Source organism: Notechis scutatus, chromosome 10, assembly GCF_049901735.1.
Source record: "Notechis scutatus isolate UNSWTSFEM ecotype Mainland chromosome 10, rNotScu1.2, whole genome shotgun sequence".
Lineage (NCBI taxonomy): Eukaryota > Metazoa > Chordata > Lepidosauria > Squamata > Elapidae > Notechis > Notechis scutatus.
In genome coordinates, this window is record NC_142018.1 from 22,517,087 (window position 1) to 22,534,840 (window position 17,754).

At 55.4% G+C, this 17,754-nt stretch overlaps 2 protein-coding genes across 3 annotated transcripts; one reads left to right on the plus strand and one right to left on the minus strand.

The window, feature by feature from the left end:
* Nucleotides 1-1,156: 1,156 nt before the first annotated feature.
* Nucleotides 1,157-10,955, minus strand: FOXO4 (forkhead box O4). Its single transcript, XM_087972286.1, is given in 4 exon segments — nucleotides 1,157-1,487; nucleotides 1,490-2,374; nucleotides 10,167-10,549; nucleotides 10,552-10,955. Coding segments are annotated over 4 exon segments (1,671 nt in total). The 5' UTR covers nucleotides 10,631-10,955; the 3' UTR covers nucleotides 1,157-1,163.
* Nucleotides 10,956-13,097: 2,142 nt separating this feature from the next.
* Nucleotides 13,098-15,883, plus strand: SNX12 (sorting nexin 12). 2 transcript variants are annotated; one of them, XM_026684253.2, is made up of 4 exons: nucleotides 13,098-13,371; nucleotides 13,843-13,938; nucleotides 14,102-14,226; nucleotides 15,340-15,883. In XM_026684253.2, the coding sequence occupies exons 1-4, from the start codon at nucleotides 13,207-13,209 to the stop codon at nucleotides 15,440-15,442; spliced, it is 489 nt and encodes a 162-aa protein (XP_026540038.1). In that variant the 5' UTR covers nucleotides 13,098-13,206; the 3' UTR covers nucleotides 15,443-15,883. The 2 variants fall into 2 exon arrangements, with proteins under 2 accessions (XP_026540038.1, XP_087828417.1); XM_087972291.1 differs by lacking the exon at nucleotides 13,098-13,371 and adding an exon at nucleotides 13,442-13,557 and having other exon boundaries at nucleotides 13,601-13,938.
* The last annotated feature ends 1,871 nt before the right edge of the window (nucleotides 15,884-17,754 follow it).

Consider the following 17,754-nt stretch of genomic DNA (forward strand, 5'->3'; position numbering starts at 1 on the left):
GGGTCTGGTCTGGCCGTGGCGAAGCACTGCGAGGCTCCTGCTGGCAGAAGGGCGTAGGCTGGATTCATGAAAAGATGTGGCACTGGACAGGATCCCCTGGCGAGGCCCAGGCGGGCACCAAGAGCTCCTGGCCTTCCAGGCGCTTCTGGGGTGAAAAGCTCCTGAAGCAGAAGGGCACTGGGAGGGGAGGGGAAAAAGGCCCCGTTCTCTTTAGTGCTTAGGAGGCAACCAAGGACAGGAAAGGGGAAGAGGAAAGGGGAGGGTATCCACCCCACCCCCGGCTGCCCAGTCGGTGTCCCCCAGGCACAGGAGCTGCCTTCCAAAGGCTCCGATAGGCACCGAGGCCCAGAGCCCCCGCGACAAAGAAGCCTTAGGGCCAGGGAGCCATCGCCCGGCCCAAGAGCCTCTGCGCAAGGCAGGCCTTAGGAGGCTTAGAGCTGCTCGCCCATAAAGGGCCACCTGGTTGCCACCAATCCGCCCTTTGTCTTCAAATAAAGAGGAAACGTTTTAGTATCGTTTTAAAGGAAACCCCCCCCCAGCGGCTGACATGGGACCCAACCAAGGACGGGGCTTGTTCAACCAAGGCAAGGCCCTTTCCCACTGTCCTCCACTTTGTCCCGGGGCCATGCTTCCTATTGGGAGGAGCACTTGGGGTTGCCCAGGGCATTTTCTCCCAACGCACGGAGAAGCCAGGAGAGCACCCACCGTTTTCCCTTTCATCCCCCCCCACCCTCCAAATAAACCCCTCTCTCTTCTAGCACTGATGATGTTCCCTAGCTGAGTCCTGAAACGCCTGCAAGGAAACCACCGCCAAGGTCAGGGAGCCCCCAAGGACCCCCCAGTCCTCCTCCTCCTCCTCCTTCTGGAGGGCAGTTATTTTCCTTGGAACAAAGCCAGAGGAGCCCCAAGTTTGGCCCCAAGGACAGAAACCGCACGGAGCCTTGCAGGCGATGAATCGCCTTCCCTCCCTCTGCAGAGAAAGCTCTGCTGGCTGAGGGCAGCTGAAAGAGCCGCTGGCCCATTCCTGCATTTCCTGAACCAACAAACGCTGGGAAGGGGGGAGGGCAGGGATCCTCCGCAGGGCCAAAGGGCCGGCTGTGTGTCCGGGGGAGCGGCCTGCAGCCGTCCAGGGCCAGAGGCTGCCTACCTTTGTCCATACGAAGTTAGCTGGGGACCCAACTGTGATTGGAGGCCTGGGACGTGCTCGGGTAGCTGGGGGTGGGCGGAAGGGGCTCGAAGTTGAAATCCAGCCCTTCTCCGTCCATGAGGTCGGTGCTGATGATGTAGTCCACATCGCACTGAAGGTCCTCCATGTACATATCCACATCCAGGTCGTTGGGCAGCTTATCCGCATTCCCGTCAAAGGCCGGGAAAGGGGTAGGCAGAGCGGCGGGCTGGGCGCCCAGCTGGGCCGACGGAGCTGAGCCCGGGCTCTTCAGAGCGGGCAGGCCCTGCGAAGAGGCCGCTGCCGGCAGGGTGAAGGCAGAAGAGGGCAAGCGGCGGCCCCCACGGAGCCCAGCGGCTGCTCCAGGGGCTTCCTGAGCAGGGTCCCCAGGCCCCTCTTGGGCTTGGAGGGCTGGTCCCCCAGGAGCAGGTAGCTCTGGCTGCTCACCCGGCTGCCGCTCTGCGGGAGAATCGGGTCTACCTGGGTCATCATCACGTCGCTGACAGGCGGCGAGTTGGCCGTCAGCAGCTCCTCCAGCGACTGGGAGAAATGGCCGGCGGAGCCAGGCAGCAGGTGATCCAGGGGGCTGAAGAGGGAGCTGCCGAACGAGCCCGAGGCCTGAGCAGCAGAGCTGGGGGCTCGCAAGGGGAAGGGGGGGCTCCTCGGCTCCGCCCCGCTGGAGCCCGGCTGCTGAGCGGCCAGCAAGGAGGAGGGGCTGGCCGACATCAGGTTCAGGCCGTCGATGAGCTCCAGCTCCTCCGTCACGGTGGGAGGCACGTTGCTGGAGGCGCTGGAGAAAACCAGGCCGGGGAGCAGCTCCTCGTCGGCCAGGTCGTCCTGCTCGGCCAGCACCGAGGAGAGGCCCACACTGCTGGCATTCGAACTGCTCCGAGGCCGGATGCTGGTCCACACCTCTGAGTCCTCGTTGCTGCGGGAGGAAGGGCTGCCCGGCCACTTGGGGAACTGGGAGACCGGGCTGTCACCCGCCGTCGGTTCAGGAGCGGCCGCCACGGCCGGCTTCTTCCTGTGCGTTTTCCCATGGAGTTTGGCCAGTTTGCTGCTGTTGTCCATGGAGGCCGCTCTTCTCCGCGGGGCTTTCCCACTTTTGCCGCCTTCTGGATTGAGCATCCACCAGGAGCTCTTCCCAGTGGCCTCATTGTGCACTTTGATGAACTTGTTATGCAGGGAGAGGTTGTGCCGGATGGAGTTCTGGAAAGAAAGCAGGAAGGACAACGGTGAGATCAAGCCCAGAAACCCCACCGGACAACCCGCGAGCCCCGAGCCCCAGGAAGAGCTTCCGGGGGCAGCTGCAGCCCCCACCACACCCGCAGCCGTCGGGGCACCTGTCGGGCTGCTCCCACCTCCCACCACAGGTAGCAGCCTGTGGATTTTAGGTTTGTCAGATCTTTAAATCAGAGTCAAAATACCGACCAGGTGATACAATATAGTTAAGGCGACTGAAGCCAAGACCCAACCTTTATAGAAAGCCTTGCCAAGCATCCTCCCCCTATTTCTCTGTTACATAAACATCATCTTGTAATATTGACATCCGTCTCTCTCTTTTTCCAATACTTTAAATAATAAAACGTTACGGCAGGGAACTCGGCATCAAATGCAAATAGTACCATCCATCAAGATTGACGGTCCTGGGGGTGGGGTGTCTGGTCAACAAGGCAAGGCAGGCCAACAAGCCGCCCGCCCAGTTTCCTTGCGCAGTGTCCATTTGCCTCCTTTCACCCGCTTTTCTTTCCCTGAGGCTCCCTTGGCCCTTTTCTCTCTTCCTGCAGATCGCAGGGATCGGGACATTTGCCAGGCTAGCAGCCCCGAGAAGGGCAAGAATTCTGCCACATCGTTTCCCTGCTGGCTTTTCCTCGACTGGGTTCAAACCCAGCACCAAGCACTAGTTCAGGAAGCAGCAGCAGCAGCAGCAGCAGCAGCGTGCTGAATGTGTAGAGCGCCTCGAGGCCAAAGCAAACAAGGCGGCCCTGCATATGAACAGAGCCAGTGTGGTTCCTTCTGAAGGGCCATTCATCCGCCTCCAGGCCAGGTGTGCAGAGAACAGGAGAGCAAATAGCAAACTGGGCGGCCTCGACCCAAACCCCACCAGCCAATAACACAAATGACCAGGTCTCTGTTACGCACCCGAGCGGCATGGAGCAGGCACAGATCTGGCTTAGGGCCCTGGGCTACGCCTACCTAGAACCCCGAGCCTTGGCTCTGCCCCCTAACCAGCGTTACTAGCTGTTTGTTGGCCGGGACAGCGCAAGCCGTCTTGCCAACTGGCCACCAGTTGCAGAGCCAGAAGTTCACGGATCCCAAGCCACAGAGCTGTTTTCAAATTCCAGCCAAGAATTCTTTGGCTCCCAGACCTTCTTCCCTCCAGTCCTTGGGATGGGGCGAACAAAAACCACAGCGCCTTCTTCCCCGGCTGTTCTTGATTTAGAACAGGATCCTTACTCCCCGCGTGGGGGTTTTCAGGGCTGCGCATGGCTTCAGAGCTCCAGCCCACAGGAGCCAGCAAAGCAGCCTGTCAGCCACAGCCCCCCCCCTCCGCCCGCCCCCTTCTCCCCCAAAGGCCACCTAGTTGCGTAACTGGCAGATTCTGGCCCAGCGACAGAGCAGCTTGAGAGCAAGAGGTGGGGAACAGCGTGTAACTTCCTAAGGATGCTAGTCAGGTTTCGCTTCTGGGGAAGAGGCTCGTCTGCCAGAACCGCAGTGTGCTCCGTTTTGCGTCAAGAGCTGCGCTGGGACTGCGAGCCTCAGGCCAACGGCCCCAAAGTCAGCCTGAAGTGAAGGAAGAGCCCAAGCAGAGGAGAGGCTCCCTTACGCCAAAGCCACCTGCCTTGATCCAAAATCTCAGTGGGGTACAAGCAGACAAACGTTGTAAAGCTGAGCCAAACAGTTTTGGGGTGGAATCGGCCCCCAAAGAACAGCCAGGAGTTACGGCAAAGCAAAATAGTTTAGGATAGAGGGCGAGGGGAACCACACTGTGCCGAGCCCTACTCTGGTTTGCTGTTGGCTTAGCATCTTTATGAACCTAATCAATTGTGACTTTAAAACAAAAACAAAAGGTCACAAAAACAAGCTTGACGGATGGGTGAATCCAGCCTAGGCGGCTCTAAAAAGGTCCAGGTTCCAATCACTAAATCTGATTGCACATTCAGGGCAAAATGTTTGATCAAGACTTCAACAAACCTTAATTCCTTTCCTGAGAAAAAGGAAAACAGAAACTTGGTGACCCGTGAATAAACTAAAGTCTGTTTTAAAGCAAGTTCAGGATTACAAGCCGGTTACAAGCTTGTTACCTGCATTCTATACTGTGTGATTTCATGGGGGAAAGAGATCATTTAAAAAGGAGGCGGCGACGACCTTTTGCACTTCTGTTGCTTCTCAGCATAGATGCATCACCTCCACTCCCCTGTTTTCTGATGTGGGCTTCTTATTCCAGATGATTGGAGGACATACTATCTTGGAAGGCGGCTTTGGGAACCATCCTTCTACTTCAGGATATCGAGGGGCGGAAAAGCAGCACCAATTATTTCTCTCAAAAGCAGCTCCTCACCTCCAGCAAACCCTATTTTGATACTACAGCCGGTCCTCAAATGGATCTTAAAAGGGCTGAGTGGCAACAGGTCATTCAGGAGCTTCCAAACCTACAACCGTTTGGCAGCTGGCTGGGGCAAACTGTCCTCACCAGGACAGACAGGAAATGATGGTTTGATGTGCCAAACACTCAGACATTCCTGGGAGGAAGGAAAAGCACCTCCTGTATCGAATTGCCAGCTCCTACAGAAGCGTCTGCCAAGGAAGGAATCTGCCCTCTGTAACGGAGCTGGAAAAGTTCAAGTCAACATAGACAAGGAATATCGTGCTGACTGCAGAAACCAGAGACCAGGGTCTAATGTTCTGAGGGCAGTCTCTTGCCAACTGCACAACTCACGCCATCACAGCCGCACCGATTGCCCCGGGTTCTTCAACCAAACAGAAAACCATTTTTCCCTAACCACGTTCCTCAGGTAATTTTATATGGAAATTCCTCACCTCAGTGGAGTATTTCAGTTGATCCTCGCAGGTGAGATTTGGGGATATCTATTTACAGGTAGTCCTTGGATAACAACCACTTGTTGAGTGGCCAAAGTTAGGACAGCACTGAACAAGGGGTACTTACAACTGGTCCTTGAGGGTCTGGCCGACCCAGCACCTTCACAGTCACACAACGGTCACAATCTGGGGGCACTTGGTTCAAACTTAATGACAGTGGTAACATCCCAAGGTCACACGGTCACCACTGGCAGCTTCCCAGCTGGTTCCAACAAGCAAAGTCAATGGGAAAGCATGCAGAGAAGGTTGCAACTTGCCCAGGTAAATCTCTTGTGCCTGGCAACCAAGCCTCTCTGTTCATTGGCACAGTACCAGCCCCTCACCCGCCCTTAGGTGCCCCCTGCTGCCCTTGTGCTATGCCAAGCTCTCACGCATCCTCTTCCCCCACAGCAGCCACTTACCTGCTTGCCAACCTGCCAGGGAGCTGCCTGGGACTTGCAACTTCCTCCTGGCCCCCCACAAAGGTTGTGGTTGTTCAAAGCCAGTAGGAGGTTGTGATCCTTGCTCAACATCCTCCCTTCTTCATCTTAATGTGAATTAGGGGGGGAATCCCAAAATCACAGGAAAATAAAGGAGGAGGGGAAGCACATTCAGGCATACAAGATTCTGTTATTACAGTTGTTGTTGTTGTTATTGTTGTTGTTGTTATTATTATTATTATTATTATTATTATTATTATTATTATTATTATTAATTATTATTATTATTATTATTATTATTATTATTATTATTATTATTATTATTATTATTAATTATTTTAGGACTACGTGGCACCTGTTTCTTCAGCTTGTAGGATTGACTGGGAGAGGAAGTGTGTTTCATCCAACTCTTAAATCAGGAGGAGAGGGTACACACAGTAGTAGGACTTAGCTGTACAAAGCAAGGTGTCAATTTCTGGTCACATTCTGGACGACTGGGGGAAAACACAACGTAAGGCTTCAAAGGCCTATTTGTGAAATTACAAAATCCAGCAGAAACCTGGATGTTTCCCATGCATATGAAGCAAGCGGGTCTTGTGGTGTGGAAGCAAGGAATGGTAGATATCAGCAAAGCCAGAGATCCAACTCAGCTGGCAGATTACATGAAGTTAACAGGCACCCAACTGAGCAGCACTTTCTAGTGGTCAGTGAGGGTTCTTGCCAGCTTCAGGATCCCGGTGAAGCCACTGGGGGGAGATACAGCTCCAACCTGCCTCTCTCTGCACAGGCTCCTTCGGAGGGGGGGGGGGGGGACCTTGCTTCAGGAAGATAATTCCGCTCCGGTTACCAGGAGCCGTGAGCTGCAGGAGGAGGGAGTGGGAAAGTGCCTGCTGGGACTCTGAACCCAACTGGCTTTGGGGTGGGGCATGTTTGTCCTATTCTGATTCAGTTAAGCACACCCTGTTTTTTTTTAATCTACTCTTTCAGCCAGGAAACATTGGTTGATAATATCCTCTCTGCATTCTCTAGCATTAACTGCCCCGAAATATCACCAAGTTGAAACTCTTATTTGTTTCCTCATTTGTCCAATTCCCCCTCCCCCAGCACCACACCAAAACCACCACCACTACCTCCTCAAACCAGTAACCGATACCTCAGCAGCCGTCAGACACCTGAAATCAGTGCACTGATATATTGCTGGCTGCATTCACACATCAACTCAAGCCATGACAGAACATAGCTTGTTCAAATGAAGCTTAGAGAGCTATATGGACCCGGCCATTGTACTCAGCATACTTATATTAAGACTGTAGAAACTTACAGTTTTCTAAAGAAAAAATAAATAAAAAGTCAGGTCTTCCTATGAGTGCTTTCCCAAGGCACCACGCCTTCTCGGAATTTAACAAAGCACTGGAAATTCACTGTAAAAGGAAGGATGGAGAGTATCCACGCTCATCCCAGCTCAGCCCAAAAGCAAATGGGGGGGGGGGCATAGAAATGCACCCTTTCTCCCTCCTGAGCCTTAAGGATGCTGCAAGGGGAAAATGTTAAAAAAAAGTTAACTAAGGAGATGCAACTACCCTGTGCTGCATCACTTGAACATTCTCCTTTTAACTCAGTTCCCTCTTAAATTCTGTGTCACCCATCAAGCCCATTCCCAAGCATTCAAAGCCACCAGCAACCTACAGGCTTCCTCCAAAGAGGCCGAAAAGGAGCGTTAAAGCCTTAGAGCGGATCTTCATCTGACAAGAAGCGCAGGCATCAAGACAGCCCTCTTTCTCGCCTTGCAATCGGGGTGGGAGAAGCCCCACACGGGGTTCCAAATCCAGGCCTTCCTCCATCTGCACCTCAGAAAAGATCCCTTTTTAAATGGCACGATACCGGCGTACAGGACAAAATGTAGCCAAACTCTGTAATAAAAAGGGACTGTTTGATAATTGCCTGTAGTTATTGAACTTCCACGATTCAGCATATTTCATGCCCCTAAAATAAGAGGCTGAGCCACCCTGAGTTCAGATTCTGTTCAGACCGAAAGGGCATCACTCAAAAATCTCTGCATTCCAGAACAGCAAAGGCAGCTGGCTCCATCCTTAGGAAACCCCTGTGAGCAACAGACAGAAACAGGGACACCCCCCCCCCCAAACAAAGGCTTTGGCCTAAGCTTCTCCCCGTAAAGGAAGGGGGCATTCCCAAAGACAAGCATTTCCAGCCCAAACCAATTCCCACCCTATACACACTGTGAAAAAGAGTGGGTCATTCACACACATCTGGCCCTATTCTGGCACTGAACACAGGTAGGCGGCTGCCAAAGGAGTCAACTGCCTTTATGGCTGGCACGGCCAGTTTTTTAAAGGAAGACGAGTGTTGAAAAGAGCCTTTTTTTAAAAGGGGGGAAGGAGGGAGGGAGGGGGGTGCCCAGCCGTACTGCCTCTCCCCAGAGCAGGAGACGTGTCCGCTCTGGGCTCAGAGGAGGGGGGCTCGGCATGCCCGCTATGAAGGAGATATTTATATTAAGCATCAGCACAGCTGGGTGACAAAGAGCTGGTGCCTGTGACTGAGGGAGTTGTGGGACACTGGCCGAGAGTCCTAGACTGGACTCCTGCCTTTCCAAGAAACAGCGGAGAACATTGACAAAGGGGGCAGGGAGTGGCTTTTCTTGGAAGTGCTGAAACAAACTGAACCGCGGGGTCAAGCTCAAGAGGGAAGAGCACAACACTGGGGGCGGGGGGAGGGGGGGGAGGATCATCTGCTGCACAGCTTCCCAAAGTCCACCCTTTGATGACTGCTCTGGATCCGTCCTGAACATGGACGCCAGGATTTAAGGCATCTTCACGGCAAATCAAGCCGGGCGGCTATTATATCCAGATTGTCTGTCTAACATGACTGGACGTTCAGTAGACAAAGTGGAACAAAGCTGTAAATCTCTTCCCAAATCTAGAATCACACACACAGACACACACCTTAAATCTACTTTTTCAGAGACCGGGGAGAAAGGAGAGAGGGAGAAGAAGCCTGCAAGGCATTTCTGGGCCTTTCTCGAGGCCTGCAGGAAGCAGCTCCCTTGTCCTCCCTTTCTAATTTCCAGCTGATCGGGTGAACCTCCCCACACTGCTTTGCCCTTGCAGTGGCACTGCAGGCTGTCTGGGCCATGGCAATAATCAGGGCAGAGTGGGGAGAGCCAATCCCAGGCCTCTCTGCCCAGAGACACCCTGCGGGAGTCAACATTGCCAGGGCCCATGGCGTTGAATCCACCGTCCTTTCAACCTGGGCTGAAACTCGTACAAGGGTTAAGATTAAAGGGTTCCAGCGTGTCAGCTGTCAAGGAGCTCAAGGCCAAACAGCTACCCAGGCGCTCAGCAAAAGTGGGCCAATCTGTAGCTGGGCTCGTTGGGTTTCCTCTCCACCTGCCCTCCCTAATTAGACAGGGAGCAGTTGCCCTACCTGGCAGGATGGAAGAAGACTTAAAACCCTTTGCACCAGGAACCCTGCAAGATGGCAAAGGCACCATGCAGGCCAATCTATGGAGACCAGCAATCCCACCTTGTCTAAAAGCAGGATCCAGGAAGCAGGTGGTTTCCTGAAGCTGGCATTCTGCACATGCTCAGAAATGTCCCACTTTTAGAACAGCACTTTATCCCAAAGCTCTAGAAACTAAACCCGTGTTCCTTGGACAGCTAACAAATGAGGGACTGCTGCACATCAGCCCAAAGATGTGCTGCCCGTTTCCAAATATGTGGCAGCACGCAGAGAATAGCCAGTGCTGAACCACCCGTCTTCCAACCCTGCCTTCCACAGCTGTTTTCTATACAATGCAACAGGTTTGCAAGCTGGCACCAAAAGCTGCTTTCTGATGAAACAATGCCAGAATTTCCACAATGCACCTGCCAAAACAAAAACAAAAACCCACCCTCAAAACATCAGACCATCCCTGCCCATTTTTAGAATTTACCAGAATTCCTGAGGCTTTTCTTTTTGCCCTGCCAAAAAGAGTTGGAAAAAGTGTGTAATTTACTGCCTTCCATTCCTATTGCAGTGATTCCACAGGGGGGAGAAACGTGTTAGGTTGGCAATGCAGTATTTTTATCATATAGGGGTGGGTGTGTGTGTGTGTGTGTGAAACAAGAGGCTAACTTTCAGGTTTCAGGAGAGCCTTCTGCCAAGTTGATGAAGTGGTGAAAGGCTGCGAGGGCTGGAAGCCAAGGCCTCGTTCACTCCAGGTTTTTTTCCAAAAGGCAGCAGCCCTGCAACCCAGCCTGGAAACACCGCCAGCCAAAGGGAGGCCGCTCTCCTGCAGGGCTCCGGAGGCCTGCAACCTGGGCCGCTTTAACCCGGGCGGGCTTCCATTCCCAGGACTCCCCAGCCAGCAAAGCTCCAGGCTTAAAGCGGCCCAGGCTGCAGGCCGAGCCGGGCATCCCTGCCAACCCCGGGCGGCCTCTCTCGCAGGGCCGTCGCAGCTGCCGAAGGATTTGGGGGAGGCTCACCTTCCAGCCGGCGGAGCTGTTGCTGTCGCCCTTGTCGCGGAAGTAGGGCACGGAGCGGACCATCCACTCGTAGATCTGCGCCAGGGTCAGCCGCTTGTCGGGCGCGCTCTGGATGGCCTGGCTGATCAGGTCGGCGTAGGACTGGCTGCCCCAGGCGTTGCGCCGCGCCCCGCCCGACCCCGCGCCGCCGCCGCCCTTGCGCGGCCCCCGGCGCCCCCGGCACCGACCCCGCCGCCGACCCCGCCGCACCCCGGAGGCCTCCCCGCCGCCGCCGGGCTCCTCGGGGCTGGCCGCCGCGTCCCCGGGCTCCGGCTCGACCACGGCCACCAGCTCGGGCCGGGGCAGCGGCCAAGTGCAGGAGCGCCGCCGGCTCTGCGGGGGAACTCCGGGTCCAGCGCGGCCAGCGAGGACGAGGAGGGGGAGGAGGACTCGGCCGCCTGGGGGCTCCCGGCCGGTTCCGCCATGATGGCGCCGCCGCCGCCGCTGCCTCTCTCGCCGCCCTCAGCGCCGCCGCCACATCAGCGCCTCAGGCCGGGGCGCCCGGCGGGGAAGCGCCCGCGGAACTCCAGGACCGACGCCGCGAGCCACTCCCGGCGGCCTCGCTGCTTGCGCTCGCCCGCCCGCTTCCCGCCTCGGCCTGGCCGTTCCTGAGCCGAGCGACGCGGAGCCACGAGAGCAGCCCGCCGCCTCGGCGGCACTCTGTTTACCACAGGGGAGGCAGGCAGGCGCCCCTCCGCGCGTGCGCCGCGCAGCGCCTCTGCGCGCCGCCAGGGACTCGCTTTCCCGTCAGGCAAAGCGAGCGGACGGGCGCTCGGGCAAAGCGAGACACCCCACACCCCGGAGAAGACGCGCTTCTGCAACTACACCTCCCAGAAGGCCTCGCGGCCCGCAGGCCCTTTTTCTTTCTTGGGGCCCTTACATAAAGCAGGCGGCCAATCCGCGCCCGTCAAAACAAGCCCGCCGTGCCGAGAAGACGCTCATTCCACCCCCTGCTGGCTGTTCCAAGCTTGCGCCCCCCTCCTTCCCGCCTCTTGGCTGTGACCTCTTGCGCTGCACTTTCAGCGGGTTTGGACCCGCTGCAAATGGGGACGGGGTCTCTTGGGGGGGTTAGCACTGGAAATATTGCCCGTGCGTTTTACAATCTTTAGGCAAGGAGGAGAAATCGGCCTCACCCCATTTGGCAAAACTACAGCAGCCTCCCAAGATGCAGGGAGGCAGAGAGGTCAGGCGGATGTGGTGCAAACCACTTTTGGCACCTTCCGTGGTGCATAAATCCATCCCATGTGCTTTACAGCTTAGTGCGTCATGAACCACTGGACCTTCCAGTTGAAGGAAGTCCTTTAATCACGGGACTTTCTAGCAGGCGGTGTGAAATGTTCACTCCCTCACATCATGCATTTTCCTTTTGACAGGCTATGGGACCCAAGCCATGCCACCCCCCCAGACTGGACTAACTAATGTCTTAATATGCACAATAGTTAACCTGATTATTAACATATACTCTGGGTTCACTGGATAGATTGAATCATAAGATACCCAGGCAAACTGGGTTTCCACAAGAATACTAACCAAAAGTTAAAAGTGGCCAATCCAGCATGGTCTGGGGTGGGTGGGGTGGGTGGGGTGGGTGGAATAGCTGCAGGTACTGTGAGAGCTGTCTAGATGTGGCCATCAGGGTGCAATCCAAGCTCCACCTGTTTTTAATGCACGTTGGTGCTCTCAATCCACCATCATGGGCACTCCTGATCATAAGCAATAATGGAAGGGAAAAGGCATCTCTGGATCCTCACTTTCACCGTTGCTTTTGAGCAATGACACACATTTAAGCTACAAACTAAACAATCGCAGTCAGGTGTCGCTCTCCAAGGTCAAGAGAAAACCCACAGGGACGGCAAACTTGCTCCCTGCCTTCAGGCCACCTCTATGCCCAGTCCAAAGACGCACCTCCTGAAGTTAAAAGCAGGAAGATTGTGGGAAATTCTACCTCTGTGGAATTTGTGTCCCCAGTTTGGGGGGTGGGGAATGGAAGCAATATATAAGGTCATCCCTGGGAGCCCGTCTGCTGTAAAAATCCCTGAATCCTGGCTGGAAATTCTGGGAGTTGCAGCCCAGCCCATTTGGAAGGGGAAAGGCAGCTTCGATCCAGCAGTTCACTTTCACCTCGCCGGTTCTTGTGCTTTGCTGACACCTGCTGTAGGAACTGGCTGGTGGCTTGTTTGTTGGTGTCCCCTTCTTCCCGTTCTGGCTGCAGCATTTTTCACCTGCATTTTGCTTTCAAGTACTTGGCTGCTGCTGCTGTGATTACTGTGCCAGGGTCTGCTTGGGCTCTGCTTTGAAGAAGGAAATGCATTGAAATACCAGGAGAAGGAAGAGCAGGGTTAGAATGGGAGGGGGAATAAACATCCCCACCCGCAACCTGTAAGATCCTTTGTAAGTTTGCAATCCGATGAACCCCCACAATATGCATTTGAAGGCATTTTGATTTCTGAGGCTATGCCCGCTTCACCCCCGCCCGCCTCTTGCAGAGCGCCAGCGTCCCCTCGCCTCCACAGGACAGGGCGAAGCAATCTGGCGCATGCGCCCAAGCCATGAACATTCCCCTCTACGAGGCGAGAGGCATTTCCTTGAGGTGCAGCAGTCGGGGGGCCTTCTGACAGGCAGCCCCGGATCGTGGATATTTCGTCCCTTCTGCGTGGTGCGGGCACGGCGGTAATGCTAAATGCAGGTTCCGGGGACCGGAATTACGGAACCCAGCGCCATGGATAACGCATCGGCACCCCCCTTTCTGGCAAGGAGAGGCTTTAGCTTATGCGCGTTGCGGGGTTGGCGCGTCGCGAGCCCCGAAACCTGGATGCCAGCTTCGGTTATGCAGGACGGAAGGGACGCCGCGCCTTTCCGCGCAGGTTCCGGGGCGGCGCTATGCATTGCGGCGCCGCAGCGCTGAGGAGGTGGAGGCGGCGGCCGGGGCCGAGTAGTCGCGGCGGGGGCGGCGGGGCGGGTTCCGCTGAGGCGGCTCTGACCGACTTCGCGTCCCTCCATCATGTCCGACGCGGCGGTGGCCGACACGCGGCGCCTGAACTCGAAGCCGCAGGACCTGACGGACGCCTACGGGCCGCCCAGCAACTTCCTGGAGATCGACATCTTCAACCCGCAGACCGTGGGCGTCGGACGGGCCCGCTACACCAGCTACGAGCTCCGCATGCGAGTGCGTGGGGCGGGGCTTGGCGGGGCGGGGCTTCCCTCCTGAACCCCCCGGGACGGGGCTGCCAAGGGGCTGGCGGGGCGGGGGCTCTGGGCCAGGACACCTGCCTGTCCCGCTGCCCTTCGGGGGAGGAAGGGCTCCTCTTGCTCAGCCCAGAGCCCCCAGGCACCTCTGTGAAAGGGGGGAGTTGTGGGTCCACGTGCAAGACTAAGGGGTCAGCGGGTGGGGGGAGGGAATGTCCGCCCCTTGGCTGATAGAAAAAGCGGCCGGGAGAGCCTTGTTGCCCTGCAGGGAGCCCCTGCCCGGATCCTGAGGGTGGGAGGCGGCCTGGAAGCTTTGGGGTGGGGGGAGATGTGCAGGAAGGAGGGGGGGTCTTCTCCTGGGCCCCTGCCCCCTGAAGCCGCCTCTGGGGCAAGGCCAGGAGCAGGAGGAGGAGGAGGGGGTGGCCTTCAATGCTCTCTCCTTTCCGCCCAGACAAACCTGCCCATCTTCAAGCTGAAGGACTCCTGCGTCAGGCGGCGATACAGTGACTTTGAATGGCTGAAGAACGAGCTGGAGCGGGACAGCAAGGTGAGTGCCAGCAGCAGCCACAGCAGCCGTCCCCAGGCGGAGGAGGGCCTTGCCTCGAAGGCTGCTCTCGGGCTGAGCATCTGGAGGGGCCACACGGGGAAACGGGCCACCTGGCAAGCGTCCGGTTCTCCTCCCCGCTGAAACGATAACTCTCGGCCTGCAGATTGTAGTACCTCCGTTGCCGGGCAAGGCCTTGAAGCGCCAGCTTCCCTTCCGGGGAGACGAGGGCATCTTCGAGGAGTCCTTCATAGAAGAAAGAAGACAAGGCTTAGAACAGTTCATCAACAAGTAAGGCCTGACTGGGCAAGAAGGGCCGGGGTTCTTGTTTTGGCTTCGTGCTTTGGATGAGGGCTCTCCAAACTTGGCAACTTTAAGACTTGTGGACCTCAACTCCCAGAATTCCCCAGCCAGCTTGGAAGTCCGCATCTTACATTGGTCAAGTTTGGAGACCCCAACATTAGATGCATCTGTTTTAGTAGACGTTGTCTGAAACCTCAGTTAAATTGTACAAGTAGTTCTCAACTGATAACCATAATTGATGGTGGTTAGTCATCAAGCAGTCACTGTACCTGATTTTATGACCTTTTTTGTGGTGGTCATTGAGTGAATGTAGCGGTCAGTAAACAAACCCATTTTATTCAATGGGCGTTTTTTGCCAAAAGCTGGGACTAAACACCAGAAATCAGCACATAGCATCACAAATTGTACTTGTGTGTCTGAGACACTGCAAACAGCTGTAAGAGTGAATCTGTTGTGTAATTGCATGACCGTGGGGGGGGGGGCTGTACAACCTTTGAAACTGGGTCATAAGTATCTGAGGGTTTGGTGATAAGCCGAGGACTATCTGAATTTCCGTTAAATGAGCAGAACATGCTTAGCCTTAAAAAGTTGCAATAAGTTCAGGCAAGGCCTGGGTTCAAGTCCATCCCCAACCGATTAGATTCCCCTCTTCTTTGCATCTTGCCTTATGCAGTTGTGGGAAAATGAGAGGGAGGGATATCCTGTATGTTGCTTTGAAGGCTGGAGGTAGACATCTCCTGCTACGGGCAGAGTGCCCGGTTTTATTTGAGAAGTGCTTGTCCATCAGAAAACATATATCCTGTGCCAGGATAAGAATCATAGGCTGTTGCTCAGCCTGTTTCCTCTGCCACCGCCAGCAGCTCTGCCCGTTATCTGCCTCCCATATAAACTGGCATCTTCTCCATTGGTTTTCCCAACGGAGCCCAGGGAAGAGAACCGAGCGAGGGCCAAGATCCCATGATGCGACTATGGCAATTAGGGCCCTGCAAGACCCTGATTGTGTTGTGTACCTATTGTGATCTTTCTTCCTTGTGTAATGTCAGCCAGCAGGTAGCTGTTGGACCATGTAACCCCCCTGCCTTTTCTGGTTTCTCCTGGCAGAATCGCTGGACACCCGCTGGCACAGAACGAGCGCTGCTTACATATGTTCCTGCAAGAAGAAACTATCGATAGGAATTACGTTCCGGGGAAGGTCCGCCAGTAGGGGAGAATGGGCTCCTCCATTTTTTTTTTCCTCTCTGCAAAAATGACATTTATTTTTACACTTTCTTCTGAACCAGCTTTTTCCCCCCTCTCTTTCTGAACTCCCCTACTTCTCCAGTGTTGCCCATCACGCCATCCCATTCCACCCTTTGTCAGACAGCCTTGACAAATTCTGTTGGTTTCGGTTTCTGCATGAAAGGTGAGGATTTATGAATAGCTGTACTTATCGGTGGGTGTGTAAAGCTTGCCAGGAACTTGTGTAAGAATATACACTAGGGATCTGAGCCTTCTGCTTTTGAGTAAGGAAGTAGGGAGTTTTCCTGCCTGGACAGATGTCCCCGGCACAGAACTTGGCACAGAATCTCTCTTGCTCAGAGCTGTTCTTTCTGTCAATATTAGTGTCTCTCGGCCCTGAATGATTAAAGCCAGTTTCTGCTTTCCAGTCCCTTCTCCCTTCTTTGAAGGTAGCCTAATGGACTCTTATCACTCTTGTTGGTGATCAGGCCTCTGGGGATTCCACGCGGTTGCCATGCAGGGACTCCGCTTCCCCTTTCCCTGGTTGAAATGTTTGGAGGGGCTTTGTGGTATCTTGCCCAAAAAGACTTCCCAGGTGAAGCGAAGAAGAGCTTTTGCCAACTATTTCTGGTGGGGGGGGGGAGGATCCCCAAGAGTGTAGGCAAAATCTGCACCCCAGCAGATATGAGGCTCCCCACCCTTTCTCAGCAATCGCTTGTGCAGGCCGCTCCAGATCACACAGTGCAGAATTACAGGTTACGGTAGCCTGACTTACAGCAAAAGGCTGGGTGAACATTTCCTAGTTGAAGGCACCTAGGAGCTGCGTAGAGTTGCTTCAGCCCCTGCCTGGAATCCTTGAGCCAAATCTTTTCCCTGGTTTGTGCTGCAGCTGCAGCGGGCGCCTGCAGCTGCTTTTTCAGGGAGAGGGTGGGGGAGCTTGTTCCCGTGCTTGGAGCCCTGCGTGATTGAAAAGTCCTTTTTTGCCTTTGAACTGGAAGTTCATGATGCTTGACCTGCTTTTGTAGAATCCCTCTCTAACTAAGTTCACAACTCCGTGCTTGCAGGATTGTGGTGCAAAGTTCTCTGGTGTTTAATGTGTAATGAAACAGGGAGATTTTATTGAAGGTTGTGGGTATTCTGTTGTCCCCTAAGGAGCTGCCTCCATTGAATGGGCCTCTGTAATGCCCAGCATTCTGTATGGGTTGCCCCCCACGGGGAGAGGAGGGTAGAATATTAGTCCACATCCTGAAGGCTTTAATTAAAGTCATTTCTTTTGCACCTTCCACAGTTTAGGGTGGGCAGTTAACTGAGATATGGAGGGGAAAGGGAGAGGCCGTGTATGGATTATGTTCCCAGCATTCCTCAACGTGTTGCTTAAACGCCATTTGAAGGGCCTCTCTGGTCTCCCAGCTCCGCATAAAGTCCAGTCAAGGGCAGAGTAGGGCTGGGAAACGTCAAATAAATTGAGATGACCAGTGAAGTGCTTGATAGCGAGCAGCCTTCCTTCCAGAACTGCTGCCAGAAAGATAGAAACATCCCCCTTTGGAGCAGCCTGCCAGCACCCGGACAAATCTGCATTTGCTGCGGGCTTCAAATCTGCTTTTATTTGGTGCACAAGTCTGAAGCTGCCCGGCTGCTGCAGCTGTACAGGGACGCCTTTGAATGGGGGGGCTCCCAGGTCGGCCCCTGGGGTCTTTGGCTGGCTGGCCGGCTGGTGTAACGTCCGAGGCTTGTTCCCACTAAAGCCACCGTGAAGCCAGAGGTGTCTGTGCCTCCTGCCAGGAAGAAGGGGCCCTCGGTTACGTTCAGGTGGCACTGGGGGAGGCTGGGGAGGCTGCCGCGGCTGAGGCCACCAGGACCTGCACCTGCGGCACAGCCCTTCTCGGGGGTGGAGAAGCCGGGGCCCCTGCTCGGGGTTGGGCGGGATTCCTGGCCCAGAGGGGGGCGGGCGAGCCCTGGGCATCCTTTGCTGGGAGGGGGGAGGGATAACGGCGCCTCGGGCACCTGATCAGCTGCACTTCGGCTGATGCCTCCCGCCCAGGAATGGCAGCAGCCTGGGAAAGAAGGGCCAGCGGGGCTCCGGATGAGGGTCTCCCTCGCCCCCCCCCCACCTCTCTTCCTGCCGGTCGCAGCAGCGCCGGGACGATCCGAAGGGATCGATGGGCGCTCTTGGGGGGAAACCAAGATCCCCCGGGGGCCACAGACAACATTTCCCTCCTCCCTCCCCCGCAGGGCAAAAAAAATGGTGCGCTCCAAACCCGGCCTCCCAACCAACCAACCACCCCGCCCGGAGCGCGC

Excerpts from the sequence above, each read along its gene's own strand:
- SNX12 (XM_026684253.2), top strand. The coding sequence starts at position 13,207 with ATGTCCGACGCGGCGGTGGCCGACACGCGGCGCCTGAACTCGAAGCCG. Across the intron at positions 13,372-13,842 it reads GCTACGAGCTCCGCATGCGA|ACAAACCTGCCCATCTTCAA; the intron begins GTGCGTGGGGCG and ends CTTTCCGCCCAG. Across the intron at positions 13,939-14,101 it reads AGCTGGAGCGGGACAGCAAG|ATTGTAGTACCTCCGTTGCC; the intron begins GTGAGTGCCAGC and ends CTCGGCCTGCAG.